We start from the raw sequence: 20,058 nt of genomic DNA on the forward strand, positions 1-20,058 counted from the left end.
CATGTAACTCCACATCATACTTTGCAAAGTGCTCGAGAAGGCATACATGGAAAACCCTTTCAGCAAAAATATTTGCTGCTGCTGCTGTTGCTGCTGATGGCAGGTTGTTGTTGCTGTTGTTGGTTTAAAGGGCTTAAACTAGTTGGTTATCAAGCCCTAAATTTAAACGAAAATGATGTAAAAAGATATGAAACAAGAAAAGAACTGCCAGCTCCAAATGTCAGAAATGTATGTGATACTAACATTAGCCAGATAGTTAAAAGTGAGATAAAACCCAGGCAGCTAAAACCTGTAGGTGGTCACCGAAGTATACACCATGAGGCATGACCACAGTAGAAGTAAAATGGGGCAAGAAACTAAAAAGGGATGAGAAAATGCAGACTGAATGGACTAGAGAGCTAGTCACCTGAAACAGTTAGATATATAAAATGCATACACAAAAATTTTTAAATGCACAACAGCAGGGAGAAAGTAGCCTGAGGCCACTCAGGGCACCCCCTCCCCCCAGCAAGAGGAAGCTGTGGAGGTGCATTAAATTTTGTTATAAAATTCTCTTTCACTCAGGAAATGTAGGTCTTTGGTAGCGGCTAGCCCACTGTCTGCGAGTATCTGAGGTAGACAGTGAGCCATGGCACAGTTGACTTTGTCTCAATATCTGTAGTGATCTTTCTTTGATATCTTGAGCTAGTTTTGGAGCTCTGATTACTAGGACTCTGGCACAGTTAGTTAAAAGGTAAAGCAGAGTGGCGCTACAAGAGATAGTGAGACCAGTTTCCTGGAGGGATACAGAGAGTGTAAGGGTTTGGAGTTCACCTGGCATGACTAGAGTGGATGCTCTTCCTTCCTGAGAATAGAGGAGGAGCCACTGACTAGCAGTACGCCAGAGAGCTGTGTGTTGTATCCTGTGCTGTATATGTTGTTGTTGGGCTCTGCCAGCTGTGATGAAATTCATAGTATCTCCATATAATGCACTTGGTGTGTGTTACCTCAGCCTAGTTCGAAGGGTGGATCACAGTTCCCAGTAAATGTAATTACTGTTTGTTCCCTATTAAAGGCTTGTGGAACAAGTTACTGCCCATAGGGGGTGTAACATGGCCAGCTTTGGATGGGCCTCTAAGGATGCTGACATCTACGGGAACAGAATCACAGCACTGATGGTGAAGAACACACCGAGAGTTTGGTTACTGTTAAGCACTTATCCTGTTCTAAATATATATGTTGCAATAAACCTATGCGAGAATTGCCATCCTGGTTACCAGACATAGATACCTTTGAATTAAGTGATTCTTCCTGTGTTTGCATAGTAACACAACAGAAAGACCATTCATTAATTTTAAAGATGGCAGTGCATAAAGTGATTTAGGAGCTATTTAAAAATACTTAAATTTGCTAGTTGTTGTTGTTCAAGTCTAAACTGACCCAATTTCTTATGGGTAGTAAGCTGTGGTGTCAGCTGTGTTATTGGTGACATTATTTGTTACTGCTGTAGCTATTTGGCGCAACTGTTGATTAAAGCAGTGATAACACACATGGTACTTCTGGTGATCAGCTTGATCATTATACTTAATACTTTATAAATATTCTTGGTGACAAATTCTTTGTCTGAAATTACACAAAGTAAGCATCAGTTAATTATGTCCAAGCCCTGGTGGCTTTAAGTATTGAAAGAGTATATTCTCATTTAGGTTTCCATAAGGTTTAACAGCTTTTATGTTGCAGTAGCTATTGCTATGTACTGGAAGTTGTTCTATTAAATTTATGTAAGGACCAGCTGGCAGTCATAGCAGTATGTGTAAGAGATGTGAGCAGGGTGGGGGGATCAATCTTAACATTTATGCTGTCATGTACATGACCATTTCGGATACAAGGTGCCTTACTTCCACTTACTGTCAAAGTGGCTGGCCTGGTTTTGAGATTTATTGCTAATCTTTCAAGTGATTTTATTCTTTTAAATTTTGAAATGTCTTGGTGTATTTTTATTTATTTATTGTAAAGTGTTACTTAAAGAATTTTATAGTTACGAAAGCTTTTAATGTTTCGATTCATTGCAAGGTTTTGCTTAAACTTAAAAAGGTTAATTAAACTGTAATGGTTTTACGGCAAAAGTGAATGAACACACTGCCTAAATTACAAGAGATTTCAGGAAATTGCAATATTGAAATTCATGGTCTATGGTGTTTAGAACCACAAACTGCTTGTATCCTGGATTGTTCTCAGCTTGTTGAGGGTCACGATAGCCCGCCATTCCATATCTCAGGTTTTCAAAATTTGATGTTGCAGTTGTAATATTAAGTCTGTGCCTGGTACCTCAGTTCAAGTTTGTCTCCTGTTGTTGGTTCTTTAGCTAATTTGTCAGAGAGTTTATTTTCCAGAATACCTACATGGCTCGGTGTACGGGTGAACATTACTGTTGTTCCAGAGCTGTGGAGATGAACTAATAGGTCTTTGATTTTAGCAACCAAATGGTTAGCACCAAGATATGCCTTGTAAGCAGCCCATGGAGTCACTAAAAACCAGGGAGTTCTCTGTGGTGAAAGTTTTAATATACTGCAGAGCCTGCGATGAGGCCACTAACTCTGCAGTAAACTGCATGCACCTGGCAGAGAACATTTCTCGTGCCCATCAGGATGCAAATGCGAAACAAACCTTGTTATTGATTTTTGATCCATCTACGTAGATGTGTCTAATTTGGATAGTGGTGGAAAACTTAACTAAGCCATCATCAGAATGGTGGGATCAACATTCTTCTTAGTCGTGAAAGAGATCCATCCAAATCATAAGACTGGGTAAATACTTTACGTGGTGCATAATCTGTCCAATGTGATTTTCTGGACATAACATTACAGAGGATTTATTTTTGTACTCATGCAGCACATTCAGTATGGCCCCATGGCCTCAGGTCAATCTGCAGTTCAAGCATCTCACTCTTCATCCAGAGATACATCCATGGTGACCTCAGTGACAGTGATCTCTTTCCTAATCACTCTCTCTTTCTCAATCAACGGAATATGCACCACACTGGACACTTCAAAAAGCCACTGGTACGCGTTCACCTCCAAAGCAACTTTTGAAACCAGTCAAGATAAGGATATCTAGGGAGGTTCTGAGTGGGAACTATATGAACACAGACAAGAGGTAGCAGCTGGAGGTCCTTGCATAGAGTCAATTGTATATCAGCTGTGCATAGGTTACCAAGAGTTAGTTGCTGGCGGGACATGAGCTTCCTCCAGGAAGCTGTCTACAGAGCTCTTACAAGAGGTTCCAGTTCTCAATCACACATCACTGTGGTGGACCAGATCTAACAAGCTCAACACTGATGGTTCTGCCAAACCCACGGGCAACACATCCTTAGTCCAATCAGAATAAAATCAAAGCAGAGGTATCAGTGACTTTAAAATGAGTTTCTTGCAAGCAGATGCAGAAAGGCCTCTCCCATGTCAGGAGCTGCATTTCTTCCACATGCGATTGGCGTCCCAATTGTTGCCCTTGTCCTCCTCCCTCAGCGACAGTGATTTACCCGAGAGATCAGAGGGAATGTAAGACAGTGCCCTACTTTCCAGTTTCTCCATGTGGACATCTATATCCTCAACAGCAAAATCACAATCAAAAAGGGGGAGCACTCACTGATCTAACAGTTTAGTAGCCACTTTCTTCTATTTCAAGCTACTTTTTCCTTACTTATAGGAGCTGTTGGCTGTATAGGTAGAGGAGATGGCTTAGTAGGCCTCTGATCATGTGCAGTGGTATGTGACAACTTCCAAGACCATTGCTGACAGACTTCTGAAAGGGTTTGGGGTCAAATCTGGTGTTTCTTCCATAGGTAGTGCATGTACTTGTGCTGTGGAACCTCACATAATGAGCATAATTCGTTCCAGAAGCTTGCTGATAATGCGAAACACTCGTTAAGTGAAACAATTTACCCCGTATCAATTAATGTAAAATACGATAATATATTCCGGGCAGAAAAAGTACTAAAAGTTTTATCTAATTCATGCCATTTATTAAAATAAATTATAGATAAGAGTACTGTGTACTTTATTATTCACAATACATAACTAATTCTTTTTTACTAGGAAGCTATCTATAGTTATTTGTTTCTGCTGATGCTTCAACACTTGGCAAAATGCAACAGAGCACTGTCGTCAAGTAAATTTTTGATGTGCATAGCCACTGCTTTATTGGGATGATTTTAAATGTATGATGCAACCGTTTCCCAGGTTTTCACCATTTCACTTATTGTGCCAGAAGATTGCTGCTTTTCTGTACTGCTTCTCCTCTTCTGAAGAACTCCTCTGAGGAACTTCCTGCTGTGAAACACACTGCAACTCCGCAAGCTCTTCAGTGGTCATTTGCTGGCCGTTATCTTCCACAAGCTCATCAACTTCATTGTTACCCACTTCTAGTCCCATGCATTTGTCCAAAGACCAAATCTCGTTGACTATAGGCTCCACAGGAACTGACTCAAATGCCTCAGAATTACATTTGACAACGCACTCTGGCCAAAGCTTCTTACAAGCAGAAGTGAGAGTTCTCTTGGTGAACCCTTCTCATGCCCTTTTTGATCATCTTGATGCAGGCAATAATGGTGAAGTGACATTTCCAGAGCGAATTGGTAGCTTCAGTCACCTCAAAGCAAAGCTTCAGTCAACTCAGTTTAGAGCTTCTTAAAGTTAGAAATAATTTGCTGGTCTACAGGCTGGAGAAGCGGAGCGGTGTTGGGAGGCAGAAATCCGATCTTGATGAATTTATGTTCTTTAGTATCCTTTTCCAGAATAGACTAGTCTCTTCACAATTAAAAACCTGTTGTGGCAGATAACCCTCAGAATCTACAAGCACCTTGAAGTTGCTGATGAAGTTCTCTGCTGCCTTTGTGTTGGAACTGGCTGCTTTGCTCTGCCTCACAATGCTGTGGATGCCGGTTCCTCCCTTGAACTTCTCAAACCACCCATGGCTTCCGTTGAACACATCTTGGGTCATCGATGATCCAGGTGTCTTCTTACCGAGGATGACGAAAATCATACTCGACTTTTCACAAATGACGTTCTCGTTAATAGCATCACCTTCCAATTGCTTTTCATTTATCCATATAAGAAGCAACCTTTTGACAGCTTCCAGAATATGAAACTACTGTTTAGATACTCTTGTCACTCCCTTTGACACATCTCTCCCCTTAATCTGTCCTTGTTCTTGAGGATAATGCAAATAGTTAATGTAGACCGATTGTCTGTGCATCCTAAGTCAGCAACACACACACCATTCACATTTTTCAATGATTTTATGTTTCATTTGTAAGTAATTTTCTTTCTCTTATGGTCATCATTTTGAGGCTTTATCTTCAGAGACATTTCTATGAAGGTTATTAAAATATGCCCACAAAAAACACTGTGAGAACAGAAGATTAGAAAAATGTGTGCTCACAAGTTGCACAAAGATAGTAGCAGAAAGAGCACTAAATCCAGACTGCAGTATATTCTAAAGACATTGCTCATATGTTGCTGCCAACAATGAAAGGTGTTCATATTGTTGAATATTTCCCCCACCACACACTAACAGCTAGTGACAACACTAAATTGTCGTCGCTCATTACGTGAAAAATCTGTCGTTAAGTGAGTTACTTCTTTTACAATTCTTTTGCTCGTTATGCAAATTTTGCATTATTGGCAGTGCTCATTAAGTGAGATTACACTGTACTTTAATCTGAAGTCCAGGTTTGTGTGGAAGCAACCAACTTAGCAACTCGCTTCTTAGCTTCAAACTCCAGAATTATCCTTTCCTTATTATAAACCCCACACTTCCTGCTTCATACTGGATGAACCTCTGAGCACTTGATACATTGTAAGCAGTGCCTCCACAATTTATTTCCTCTCTTAGCCCTCCCATTATATGCCTTGGTATGATCAAATGTTTGGCATTTAAAACATCACTTTGGATTGGGAAGAGAGAGAGAGAACCTGCAAGAATACATTCAAATAATTCTGGAATATTGAAGGTTAGAATAAATGATGCAGGTTTCTTCCGAATGTGTCATCAACTATCCCAATATTGTTCTGCACCTCTGTGACACTCATGTTTTAAATTCATCTACTTGCTTAGGGTCCATATTCATTACAGGGGAGCAGCCTTTATGGAAATTAAAGGAGTTATGCTATTCAGTGACAACATGGTAGTCACCTTAGGTCTTGCACCTCAGAAGTTTAGGTTTAGGTACATATTGTGATGGGCCAGTTTCAACTAAAAGTGTACCATTACGAAGTCATTTAACACTTTGTAAGCACCCAAAAATAAACTTCAACCCACTGCGAATATAGAGAGAGATCTTCTCAAAGGTTCCATCTACTCTCTTGATTATGATGGAAGTGTAAAGGCAGTCTGTTGCTGTAAATCTGAGACTACTATTCAGGTGGACTGACCATCCGTGCCTTCGTTGTTGGATGGATGGATGGATGGATGGATGTATGTATGTAGAAACAACCTGGAAATACACCTGTCCCATCAGTAGTAGATGCGAGTTGGGGTCGCTTCACAGGGACTCCAGAAGCCTTTAGGGAAACAAATATCAACCCAGGCAAATCCTCTTGTGCCCGAGTATGTCTTGTACAACCAGGCGGCAGGGGGTGGGGTGGGGTGGGGTGCCCCGGACAATGCCTGCTAGAATGTTTTACAACTGTCAATCACCTGATTAGCATGTAACAAACCTTATTATTGAGTTTTTGTTTATAGGTGTGTACCTTCCTTGCGGCCCATGCAGTGAAGCCAATGCCCTGGTTCTCTAAAACTCCCAATGTTCCACTTCCACACCTAATGATCGTCCCTAGAGGACAGGAAGAGTTTGCAGTTGCCTGGAGGCACTGGCCAGTCTCCAACTTGGGAAACTGGGGCCACCATGCCCATACCCTACGAGGAAAAAAATCAGCTCTCCTTTCCTTATATTGTGGGACACACTTTGTTAGGCCCTTCTGCTGAGGCCTGTCCGGGTTGAGTGATCCTCCCAGCAGCTTTGCTGCAACCAGCATAGCCTTCAGCATAATTGAGGCATGCAAACCCACTCACCCAGCACTGGAGGTGCCTATGATAAGCCAGTATCTCCTGGAAGGGGCAATGTGATCAAGTATACACAAAAAAATGTGAGTAAATGAAAGTTATCATTTACAAATTAAAATGTTTTAATTGGATATTGAAATAGTAGCATATGACAAAATGTGAAACAGCTAAATACCATCCGGTAGGATGAGCTGTCATCTAACATGTAAAAAATAAACCTTTTTTGTTACCACTTGGCAAAATAGCTTTCCTCACATGATCCAATCACAGCCAGTTTCTTTAACATACCTGCTTGTGTGTGTCAAGCTTCTGTTCATGTTCATCCAGCATTGCAATTTCTTTCTTCAATACTGACAGCCGTTCAGCTGTTTCCTGTGTGTTGCAGCCAGGACCAGCACCCCTATTGATAAAGCAAGCACAACATTTGAACACCCATTTGCCTTCATATACAACAATGATAGATAATTACATGTGAAAGTTCGTAACACCCAACTGCTGAATTTCAATGTGCAAAGCCATATTTCGACCAGCAACAAATGTGACTCCACTCAAATTGTGTAACCCAAGTTGCAAATAAAACACCTATATTCCCACACTGGCAACCTGCCATGACGCAAGAGAACCAAATTCGAAAAATTTCACACTAGTGACACACTATACATCATTACTCGAGTTCATCACGAACAGGTTCACAGATACATTATGAAAATGTAATCACAGTGGCCAAAGGTGAGTAAATTGCAATCTAAAAAGCTCATTTATCTCTCACTACAAGTAAAAGGACAGAAAGTAATTGCACATGCTCTTGGTACGTATTGTGAATTCATCATTGATGGCTGTGTGTGCTATTTGGTTTCCTATAATACCAAATAGAGTATTACTTGCTTTCCTAAATGGGAAGGACTGGGAATTTTATTAATGGTGAGTGTATGGAGTACTGTGCAGCAGTTCAGTCTGGTGTAGTGAGCAGTTTCTGCGACCCCCAACGCCGTAACACCAGATGTGCAGCTGGGTCACTTGTGACCTCACTACTTAATTCTTTCGTTTGCCACTCTTTTGCATTATTGCCTAGAGCGCTGAATTTCTGAGAGTTTTTGTGAAACAAGACAGTTAGTGATTATATTTACTTTTACATTTTATGGGGAAACATTAAAGAGAAACATGAAGATTCACCTACAACTGAGGACGTATCAGTTCTGGCCTCTGCTGCAGCTGCTATTTTCGTGTAGCTTTATGCTTATTGTTTGGTCAACAATCACAAAACTTTCTGCCTAATGACAAAAAATGGTTCAAATGGCTCTGAGCACTATGGGACTCAACTGCTGAGGTCATTAGTCCCCTAGAACTTAGAACTAGTTAAACCTTTACTAACCTAAGGACATCACAAACATCCATGCCCGAGGCAGGATTCGAACCTGCGACCGTAGCCTGCCTAATGACATTGCAGTTTTCCAGCACGGGAGGAGTGGGAGAGCAGTTTGAAACAAATCTGTCTGTGTATGCAAGTACTCCGCAGCCAGTCCTTTGTCTCTCGAAATATGGCTTCAGTAGTGCATTCTAACCGTGTAAGCAGTGCTTGCAATATACAAATCTATTATAGCCAAATGTCTACGAACAGAAGAGAACATTATAAATGCACTAAATGAGATTTTGGATCACGAATCTGAGGGAGAGCTGCTGGAGTCTTAATCTGAGTAACAATTAACACCATCTGCAACACCAGATTTTTTAAAAATCAGATGATGTTACTACTCAGGATGTTCTTCACTACTGAATATTGATGAAGGTATGTATGCTTGTGTGTTTGTTTTTATAATAATTCTTGTTTATGTATGTTTTGTTTTAGGGTGCGAAACAATGGGGCCATATGTGCCCAAGTTAACACTAATAGAGCAAGACACAGATGAGGAAAAAATAACTATATACCAATCCCAATTGACATAAGAGAAGGCAAATGAGAACAGGGATGTGGAAATGAGGCTACAAGACTCCATACAGAAACAAAAGTCCAAAACTAAAAATTAACTGGTCTTCGCCATACTGCTGTGATGGATAAAAAGTAAAACGCAGTCAACAGCCTGCAGGTGTTATTTGGGTCATTCCATGTCAAGTCACCCAGGCCTTGACACCAACCATGTCAGATTTTGATGAAACTTGGTACAATTACTTCTTTTATCAAGTTTTTAGATTTGGCGTTGTTTCAGCAGTCGGAAATGGTAACTTAAACGTGTCCTCACAACTAAAAAAACTTGTATATTAAAGAATACTCAAGATATCAGTATGAAATTTTGGAATAAGTTTGTGTATATATATAAATGTTAAAAAAATTACCATAAAGATATATTAAAATTTCCCAATGAAAAAACTTTACAAGGTTTTTTTTTTAAGCTAATGAATGTTTAGTTTTACAAAAACTGCAATATCTAGAGTCTCAGACCTGATAGAAAGCTCAAATTTGTTTTAAAATACTCTTAATTGTATAGGCTATTAGATAAAAGAAAAATTGTGCTGGCTTTTTAACCTGTTTAATAGTTATCTAATTTTTAAAATAATATTAATTATATTTTAAAAGTAAAAAGTACCAAGTGACTTAGACACTGAAAATAAGTTTTTGTCTTCTTGGAGTAACAATGTAAGCTTGGATTTTGTTTTGTTACTCCTGTGTTTTGAAGTAAAAAATTATTAGTGTTAAATAGTGCTTGGATAGTATTTTATTAAGTTTATTCGAATTTTCAGTAAGTACTGTTACTTAGTTTACAGAGATTCTTTTCCAATATCCTATAAAAGTAACCAGAACAGTAATCAGACCAAAAGTGAAATCAGTATGTCAGATATTCAAACCTGTAGCGTAGGGTTATTTAAAAAATCTGACTGTTTCCAAACAACCTACACACCTTCAAAAAAGTTACAACCGGTATCTGAATTGAGTGAGGAAGAAAAAGATTTGATCCACTTACAATCTGGAATTAATCTGTGTGAATTTAAGAATATATGTTCACACCACAGCTACTACTTTTTAAATGTTTTTGAAAAGTATCAAACAACATTTGTAGACCCACTAAAAAACACAAAAAGCCCATCAAAAAATCGTTGAGAAGTGTAGGCTTGGATCTTTCTAAACAATTACTGACAAAAAATATTAGCATAAAACCTGGACAAAAGCTTTGCTCAACATGCTGTTTGTGAGGAACAATTAAGAGTTGAAGTCAATGAAAGTGAAACAGATGATGAAGTCATGGTTGAATTAGAATCATTGGAATCCAGACATGAATCCCTCATACAAACAAACACTGCTCTTGATAATTTAGGTTTCACACCGCTAAAGCTTCATGGCTTGTCAGAACAAAGTAAAGGGTCTTATTTGAAAAGGAAGGTTAGCAGTATTGAAAAGACTGCAAAAAAGGCGGTTTCAAAAGCATTAAAATATGATGCACTAAGTTCTGATGACGAATAAGATACAGGAGTGGTTGAGAAAGCAAAGGATTTTGACCTTGGCTGCAGATTCTTGGAGTCGAAATAAAGTGATGAAAGAATTTAATGTGAGTACATGGTGCGACAAGCTAGAAAGCTAAAATCTGAAAAGGGTATTTTGGAAACTCCTGGTACAAAAAAAGGTAAAACTCTTTCTGAAAATACAGTAAGACTTGTAACAGATTTTTTATGAAAAGGATGAAAGTTCCAGAGTGCTACCTGGAACAAAAGACAAAGTAAGTGTTCAAAACAATGTGTACATGCAAAAAAGACTCATTTTGTGTAACTTGAGAGAACTATTACTCTTTCAAATGGGAGAATCCCGAGGTAGAAGTAGGATTTTCAAAATTTTGTTTCTTGAGACCTAAATGGCGTATCCTTGCTGGTGCTGCAGGCACACACACTGTATGTGTATGCAGTATCCACCAGAATGTTAAACTATTACTGGATGCTGTGAATATTGAAGAATCTTATAAAGACCTAATTAAGACGCTTGTGTGCAACACGGAAAACCAAAACTGCATGCAACATCATTGCGACAGCTGTCCTGCAAATACTGCACTAACTGAGTACTTAACTGAAAAACTAAGTGAAGATTATGATTTAGAAGAAGAAATTGTAATCAGTCAGTGGGTTAACACAGACAGGGCAGAAATGATCAAACAGTCTATCAGTATTGAAGACTACATTTCTTTATTGGTTAGGTCATTGGAAAAGCTCACCCTGCACTCGTTTATAGCAAAATCCCAATCAGCAGCCTTTAAAAGATTGAAAGAAGACCCACCACCCAAAACAGCAATTATTGTGATGGATTTCAGTGAAAATTATTCCTTTGTTATACAAAATGAGATCCTAAGTTACCACTGGAATAGAGGTGGTTGTACTCTACACCCAGTTGGAGTTTTTCTAAGAAATGAGGAAAACAATGTTTTTGTTTCCAACCACTGTTTTATTAGTCATGACCAAGAACATGACACTGGTTTTGTTAACTTTGTACAAAAAGAAATTACAAAGTGGCTGTCATCACATCATACTGACATTGACTCAGTTCACTACTTTACAGATGGTTGTGCTGGGCAGTACAAAAATAAAAACAGTTTTAAAAATTCGACTGAACACTTGAGACTTTAATTTGAAGGCCCAACACTTTTTTTTTCCAACAAGTAATGGGAAGTCAATTTGTGATGGCCTAGGAGGAACTATTAAAAGAAGGAAAGCCAGTCCACAGCTTTCAGACGAAGAACAAATAATGACAGCAATTGATGTGTTCAAGTTTTGTGAAAAAAATATTGAAAACATTCATTTTCACTTTATTGACAACAAAGAAGCTCATTTGCTATGGTTAAAACTAGAAAAACGTTTTTCAGCAACCCGAATCATTCCTGGAACAAGAAGTTTTCATAACTTCAAACCACTTCCAACAAACAACCTTGAAATTAGAAAAACTACAGATAGTGTAAAACCCTCCTTAGTCTTTTCTTTCCATTATTCTTCTGATTGGGTTCGTGTTGAACCATCCATAAATAGCCATGTGGCTGCAAATTATGATGGTAACTGGTACTTTGGACTGGTAAAAACAATATTCAATGATGAGGAAGATGCAGAAATTCTATTTCTACATCCTTGAGGACCAGCTGCATCATTTTATTGGCCTGAAAGAGAAGATTCTTGCATAGTGCCTTTGGAGCACAGTCTGTGTAGTAGACACACCTCAATCAAGCGGCACTGGAAGAATGTATTACTTCAAAAAAGACTATCAAAAGAACTGAAAGCTCTTGGATGAAGTGGAAAAACAATTTGAATCAGCATTAATGTTTATTAAAAAGACAAAATTGCTCAAAAAATTCAATGTTTCAAGCAATCAGTTGGGTTATACACAAGTGTCGTAAGTACACTATCTTTGTACATAATTCTAATGTAATCTACTATAATTAATAAACACGTTAAAAGCCATCGTTATTTTTGTTTTATCAAGTAGCCTATATGTTTAAGAGTAAATTAAAACAAATTTGAGCATTATATCAGGTCTGAGACTCTAGATATTGCAATTCTTATAAAACAAAACATCCGTTAAAAAAAAGTATTAATGTATTTTAATAGTATCATTTTTATCTTCAAATATGTATAATAAATAAACTTGCTGCAAAAATTCATGATGTTATCTAAAAGAGTTTTTAAGATAAGCAATTTTAAAGTTTTGAATACAAATTAAATTAACCATTTCCGAAGGTTCGGAAAACGCAAAACATAAAAACTTTAAAAATTTATAAAAAAACTATAAGAGATACAGCAAAAAAAATTGTAGGTGTTGTCAGAATGGTATTAGAACCATTTGAGCCAAATTTCATGAAAATCTAAGGAGGTGGGTGTAAAATTTATTTTTTATTGGGTGATTTGATATGGAATGACCCATTTGCTAAAACGACTGATAACAAGACGGCAAACCTAAGTTGGAACGTAAACTGTTAAAAAATGGGCATTCCGTCAGGAAATAGCAGACAGTTAAAACTTGGGCGTAATGGGTACAAAGTGGTGGGGGAGCGGCACTTATCAAGTGACAATGGCTAAAAAGGCAGTGTTCAATATGCAACCTAGTTAGAATGACCTCCTCCCGCATCAAAGGCAAAGAGCAGGTCATCCAAGCCACTGGGAGAGGCTTAATTAGCCGAAGTTTATTCCCATGAAGGGGGACCAATGGTGATGCCAAAGGGACACCACCTCCTGACAAACGCAACACAGATCATCTGAGGGAATACAGTAACTAGTGGGATGGGGTACGATAACTGGGGTTTGACAGTAGCCTTGTTTCCTGGCAGACCAACATGACCAGGGACCCACAGAAACATCACAGTGACTCCACCAAGAGTGAGCAAGCGACAGTTTTCCTGGACCCGCTGCACTAAGGGATAGGTGGTACAGTGCACACAGACTCCGAAAGGCGCAGAGTGAGTCTGAGCAGATGTCATAACTGAAAAGTCTGTGTTGCTGGATGTACTAAGTGGCCTTATACGGGGCAAAGAGCTTGGCTGTAAATATCAAGCGATATTCCAGAAGCTGATATCAAAAGACGTGGGCACAAATGACGAAGGCAAACCTGTCACCATGGTCAGTCCAAGTGCCATCAGTGTACACAAAGGAACTTTTGTAAAATTCCATGCGAAGATCGTGAAACTGAAGGCATTAGAGCGAGGCTGGAGAAGTGTCCTTAGGAAGCAAATCAAGTTCAAGGTTAACATGGGCTGCTTCACGGAGTCAAGGTGGTGAAGGGTTCACATCCACCGGGAAAATTGCAGGTAGTGTGAAGTTAAGCTGCCAGAGTAAGTGCCGAAAGTGGACTCCAGGAGGTAAAAGGGACTCACTGGCGATCAAAGGAATCACCAAAGAAGGAGGCATAGCATGAGTGGCCATGCATGGCAGACAATCTGCATGCATACCTGCTGAGGAGAAAGTCACGGCAGGAGGACAGTGATAGTTCACCAGTAAACTTTACTGTTTACAATATAATTGCTGCGATACAGAAGTAATGTTTTTGTATCACTTTTGTACTTTGTTTCAACACCTGTCTGTCTATTTGAGACATTTTCTCACCATTATACAAACGCATAGGCTAAATCTTTTTGTTATGTCAGAAATAAGTGAGTGGATCAGTACAGGTTCATTATAAACATGGCGATACATTTCTCATAAGAAAACAATACAGGTGACTGCTTAGTACCTGATATGCGAGTGGGCCATAGTGTGTCATATGCTACTAAAACTATCTCCTGTTAAATTCTGATAGAGTTCCAGATTGGAGTAAATGAAAATTTGATGTAATCTTAAAATTTCTTTTGCTTAGTGTGTTCACTGAAATTTTACTTTTGTAAACTGTCTATATATCATTTAAATAATCTGTTGTCACAAATAAAATTAAAATGAAAGCATAGTGTAGCTCTTTCTGAACACACTGATGCAAGTTCCATATTTATAAAGTGAGTATTCTGCAAGTTTGAATGAGTTGAATGGAATGTGTGTGTTCTGTGTGGGATGTAGCAACCCTCCTCCACACTTCCACATGCTTCTGCCAAACTGTTAATCCTATAGTAATTTGTAACACATATAGTGTCTTGCACAAGATAAGTGTGAAATTTTCTCGAGATAACGCTTAGTCATACTAGGATTTTACACTAAACACATTTGAAAAATCAACAATGGACACAGAATTACAGCAAATGTTACATTTTGCCTGAAAATTATCCTACACGTTATCCTGTCAAGATCAATTAAAATTTTTATATAACTCAAAGCAGAAGAGGCTGCATCTATAAATTTATGGTTTAAGGACTATTATTTTCTAAAAAAATTTAAGATATAATCACCCCACCCCAAGTTATCTATTATCATCAGTTCTGTTTTAACATTTCCCTCTCACATGTGCAGTACATTTGGTTTTTTTCTTCTTAAGCAGTTTGTATCATACCTGATCTGTGCATTTAATACAAAATACTCATTCCCCAGAAACCATAATGTCCACTGGCAGTCACTTAAACATGACAAGAAGTTTGCCACATTTAAAATCATCTCGCTTGCAGTCCATGAGGTTCTAACTATTAGGAAAACGTAGAAGGCATAAGGCACACTGGATAAAGTGCGGTATTGGATCCCCCTCCCCAAACTTGTTGTGGTGACAAGACTGATCAGCAGTAAAGCTCGAGGACTAGGTTAGGTTGAATAGTGACAAATTGCTTAGAGGTGGCAAAGCCAATGAATATGAATGCCAAATAGAGGTTGTGGTAACAAACTGGCTAGTAGCGAAGCCTAATTTTTACATCCATGACATATTGAGAACTGCAACAGAGATAAAACACGTAGCTTTTACTGGCCCATGTGGCTTCCACAGCACTAGTAACTTCAGTTTCAAAACAATGAAGTAGTCACAGAGATAAGATGAACTTGCTATGAGTACAACAAAACAAAGTGATGCATCAAAGTGGCATTCAGCAAACAGTGTGAAGTGCAAAGTAATTTAAGTACACTGCCCACAATCTGCGCTTACCTCAAATTACATCAATTTTCCAAATTGTTGGCAATTACGTGACAGAAATTTTAATATACTCGAAAAGTTAACACAAAAGCTGCAGATTATGGCTGCAGTAAGTTGTTATGGAGTTAACACCGTGGCAGAAAAAGCATCTGATAGAGCACTGGGACAGTTGCACACACATTTTGAAAATGTTCATACAATAACTACATATTTGGGGAGGAAATGAGGGAATACTGGAAGAATAGGAAAACAACAACAAAGGAAGAAGAGGAACTGAAGTTGTTAATAATGTGATCCTAGTTGGTCAATACAATTGTAAAAAACGTCACCTACATATCTAAGTTATGAAAATAAAAGACAAGGCTTACTTCCACTGAATGCTGTTCTTGCTTTTCTTCTCAATGAGACCAATGCCCTCAAGAACATTTGTGATGTCATATATCCTCCTCTTCTGCCTCACAGCCAATATATCTGCTGCCTAGAATAAACATATGACAAAAATCACAATCCAACAATCTTTTGACTAAATAGGTAGATCATTAAGTCAATAAATAGTGCAACTATGATGTAACAAGATGCTGCTTACGCAAATCTTTTCTCTGAAGTACAATATGTGTAGTCACAGAAACTAGTAAATAAAAGTCTAATTCCTTTGAAGAGTGGCTAGGCAATCAAGTGTCAAACAAATCAAAAGTCCTTGAATCTACAGATGGCCCTAGGATTTTTTTCTGTAATTTACTGTTTCTTCCACCTCAACTCATGTATATGGAAAGCACCAACCTGTGCTTAAGGTTCAAAACCCATGATAAATTCATGTTGATGACTGATTTTCCTTTTGTTACTCTACAAATTTCAAAATTTGTCAAAATTAGTAAGTGAAATTATTAGTCTTCTAAACAGATAGCAACTGGTACATATTTATATTATTAGTTAATCAAACAAATGAACATTTGGACTAATGTTTATAATGACTTAAGCCATGTTTCAAAAGTTTACACAATGTGTGTCTAAATTACACACACATTTACAGCATGGGGAAATTAGAATATTATTGGTAATTTGTGAACTTCATGCCCCTAAACAGGTCTTTGGTATTACAACACACAATCACATCCAAGTAGGAAGCAGCCTACCACACAAAGCAAACTGCAAAATTTCCCTGTTGTGATAGGTGGTGTGTATCACACAACTATTGATCACAAACACAAAAACTCGAAAGGCGGGAGACAATAATACTATACCGTCAACATAGTTTCAAGACTAGAAAATGATTACGGTAAACAGACTGGTTATGTTACTACTGAATCACCTCAAGAAAAACAGCTCGTGCACATAGAATTCCGTCAGTTGCTTGCTACTCCTCAATGCAAATCTCAAACATTAGAGGGCATGTTCCTGTTTCCCTTCTGCCAAAAAACTTATACACACTGAAGTAACATACATACTAGTTTCCCAATAGTGATCACTCAAACAAAACCGTATTCACAACGAAACGTAAACAGAACGAGATCTACCCATCTCTTGATCATTAAGAAAGGACAGTATTATACATATTCATGACTCGTATATGTACATGCCCATGCTCCTGGCGAACATAAATTAGGACGGTATTTATCTCTAGGAATTTAAATTGTTAATATGAAGAAAAATGATCTCCAGCCCGTTTTTCGTTCACTGTCAGTTTCACAGTGGGCCACTGTTTACAGGGATAACCTACACACCTCAAACAATTAGAAAGAGCAAGTGTATATTACAGTCATCACATACTTACAACTTTCAAATCAAGGACACCATCCCTCGCCTGTTGCAACAGTGAGACGAATCTTGTGGTTAGTAAACCCAATGATTTTTCAAACCTACTTTGTTGTATGTCTGCCATCCCTCACAACCGTTGTCAAAATTCAAACAAACGAATATATTTGAACTTCGTACGGATACAAACACAAAACCAAAGAAACTAGCATACGTACTGACATCTATTATCTTTGGATGCATTTGAAACTCGACTTTCCTAACTATCCGTGTGGATCCGTCATACCAAAGATATAAAACAGTCTATCTCTTTGCAAAACGCAGCGGATAACGAATTTGTCAGATAATATTGCAGCGACAATCTGGGTTCATAATTAAGAAAAAGAGTCAGTTTGATCTAATTCCGATCGCGTCAATCTATCTCGTTTGTGTTACGACCAGCGATTGCAGCGCGCCAAACGGCAAGATTACTTCTGAATACGAAATCGGATGAGTGGTAATACTAGCGTTTATACTGATATGTAACATAGTTTTGGCAGTAGGGAGTGAATAGAGTGCCATAAAAACGACAATAATTAAAAAAGTGACACCACATTTGTATTCTTTAGTTTCCTAAGTCACTGGGGGATACGAAATAGTGCATTACAGGACGGTTTATTTACGATCCTCTTGAAACGCTCGGACATTTACTGAATAATATCGTTCTCTTTTAACAACAAAAAACTGCTACTAAACTCCAGAAGACCTAATCTTCTACAGAAAGATGTCATACATCTAGCCAACAAAGCAGAGTTCTGTTCGCTATACTTAGAGCCAAATCAGTGAATGTGGTATATAGGAAACCTGTATGAAAAGTAATACCTTCACTATTTTAAGTATAAAATAAGCCGCCACAACTGTAGCTGTAGGGAAGACCACACAGAAGTGACAGTAACTCATCAAAAGCAATTAAACTGTTTCCCAACGCAGGAGAAACCAATTGCATAGCTGTTACTAAACGTGAGCCACTAACAGCAATAATCTTCAATACATCCATCTTTGAAAAAAATAATTACATTTACAAAAATACTCATATATTAGGAAGTCGAGTGAATTGTAAAAAGGGGCGAATCATTCGACTCTATAAAAAAAATATGTGTCAGGGAAAGTGTCTATTATAATAAAAACAGACAACAACAAAAACATGTATGCTTCTTATACATGAAATGTGTCTACGTTCTTTTCCTTTCAACGGAATAAGCTGTAAAAATAGAAGTATTCTAAAGTGTTTCTTCATGAATGAGTTCTAGCTGACGTCACTGAAGAATAGAATAGAATATTTATTTACCTTTCGTATGTTTTCCATACAATTGGCATCGTCAGAATGTTCAATATATTTTTTTAAAATTACAGTAATTATTACTGTACATAATTGTGCCTGTGCAGGGCAAGCAGATAAGCATGCTAAAGTAATATTGATAATACAACAATTATTCATTTATAATAGTAATAATAATAATAATAATTCCCACGGAGGCCCGGGAAAAGAATAGGTCTCTGGTATGTTCTGCCAGTCGTAAAAGGCGACGAAAAGAACAAACCACTAATAGGGCTAACCCCCCTTTTAGTGTGATTAGTTGGTTCAGGACAGAACTAAAGAAGCCTCGGACAAGCGCCGTCATGGTCGGGGACGACGCTTGAACCCTATGCCCGCACACAATGGTAACGAGACTGATAGCCAACTGGAAAATGATTTAAATACAAATAGAGGTGTTTTGCAGGATATGCTTCCTGCAACCACCCTAGAAGGAAAACAAAGACAGAGGATGAGATGGTCAGATGAAGTTAACTGACACCTCATGTTATGTTCTTACCAACCAACAAACCTAGGAACCAACACAACTAGATACAGATCAGAAGTATACACGACATTTATTATCAGACACCCAGAATTAAAATTTTTCACAGAACAATGACTAGCTGATCAGATCCGTGTAATAATCAAAAATAACAGGATACCCAGTCAGAATTAGAAAACATCAAACAACAAGTACAAAAAATACTGGAACAAAATAATGTGTAATCAGAAGAAGAAGAAAATACAGTAATGGACATCCCAGAGCAAACAAACAAAGAACAACACGCATCAATTAAACAATCAGAGGAAAACGAAATCTTAATACAGCCACCAGAACAAGCACAAAAAGAACACGAAGTGACACACATGTTAGATATAGAAGAAAAATTTCAGCTGACATATATAGAATACAAAGACACAAATACAGACATTAGACCATCAAATAACCTACAAGTCGAAACAACAATAACAACTATCAACACAATCATACACAACAAAATAAATGAAAATACAACTATGGAAGAGTTACAACTACTGGTTTGTATAGGAGCACTCACTACACTAAATATACACACTAGGCAGAGATCAGAACCAACCAACACACAGAAGAAACCCACAAAACCAGCATGGCAACACGGGCTACAGATGAGAATAGAAAAACTGAGAAAAGACATCGGACAGATAACACAATTTATAAGAAATGAAATATCAGACAAAAAACGAAAAAGGTTAGGTAAAATCTCACAACAAGAAGCGATAGAGCAATTAGATGAAAAGAAGCAGAAATTACAATCATTGGCCAAACGACTTAGAAGATACAAAAAAGTGAAAATAGAAGGAAACAAAACCAAACATTCAACACAAACCAAAAGAAATTTTACCAGACAATACATAACACACACATTAAAATAGACAATCCACCAAACATAACAGA

General features: G+C 38.0%; 1 protein-coding gene across 1 annotated transcript in view; it reads right to left on the minus strand.

The window, feature by feature from the left end:
• LOC124790410 (transcription factor E2F5-like) overlaps positions 1–17,477 on the minus strand; it is a 62,450-nt gene extending 44,973 nt beyond the window's left edge. Inside the window, exons 1-3 of the mRNA XM_047257783.1 lie at positions 17,307–17,477; positions 15,904–16,013; positions 7,330–7,441 (exon numbers count right to left, since the gene is read on the minus strand). Of these exons, the coding sequence (XP_047113739.1) occupies positions 7,330–7,441; positions 15,904–16,013; positions 17,307–17,414 (330 nt within the window). The 5' untranslated portion in view covers positions 17,415–17,477. The remainder of the gene's footprint in view (positions 1–7,329; positions 7,442–15,903; positions 16,014–17,306) is intronic.
• Between the last annotated feature and the right edge of the window lie 2,581 nt (positions 17,478–20,058).

This window comes from Schistocerca piceifrons, chromosome 1, assembly GCF_021461385.2.
Source record: "Schistocerca piceifrons isolate TAMUIC-IGC-003096 chromosome 1, iqSchPice1.1, whole genome shotgun sequence".
Lineage (NCBI taxonomy): Eukaryota > Metazoa > Arthropoda > Insecta > Orthoptera > Acrididae > Schistocerca > Schistocerca piceifrons.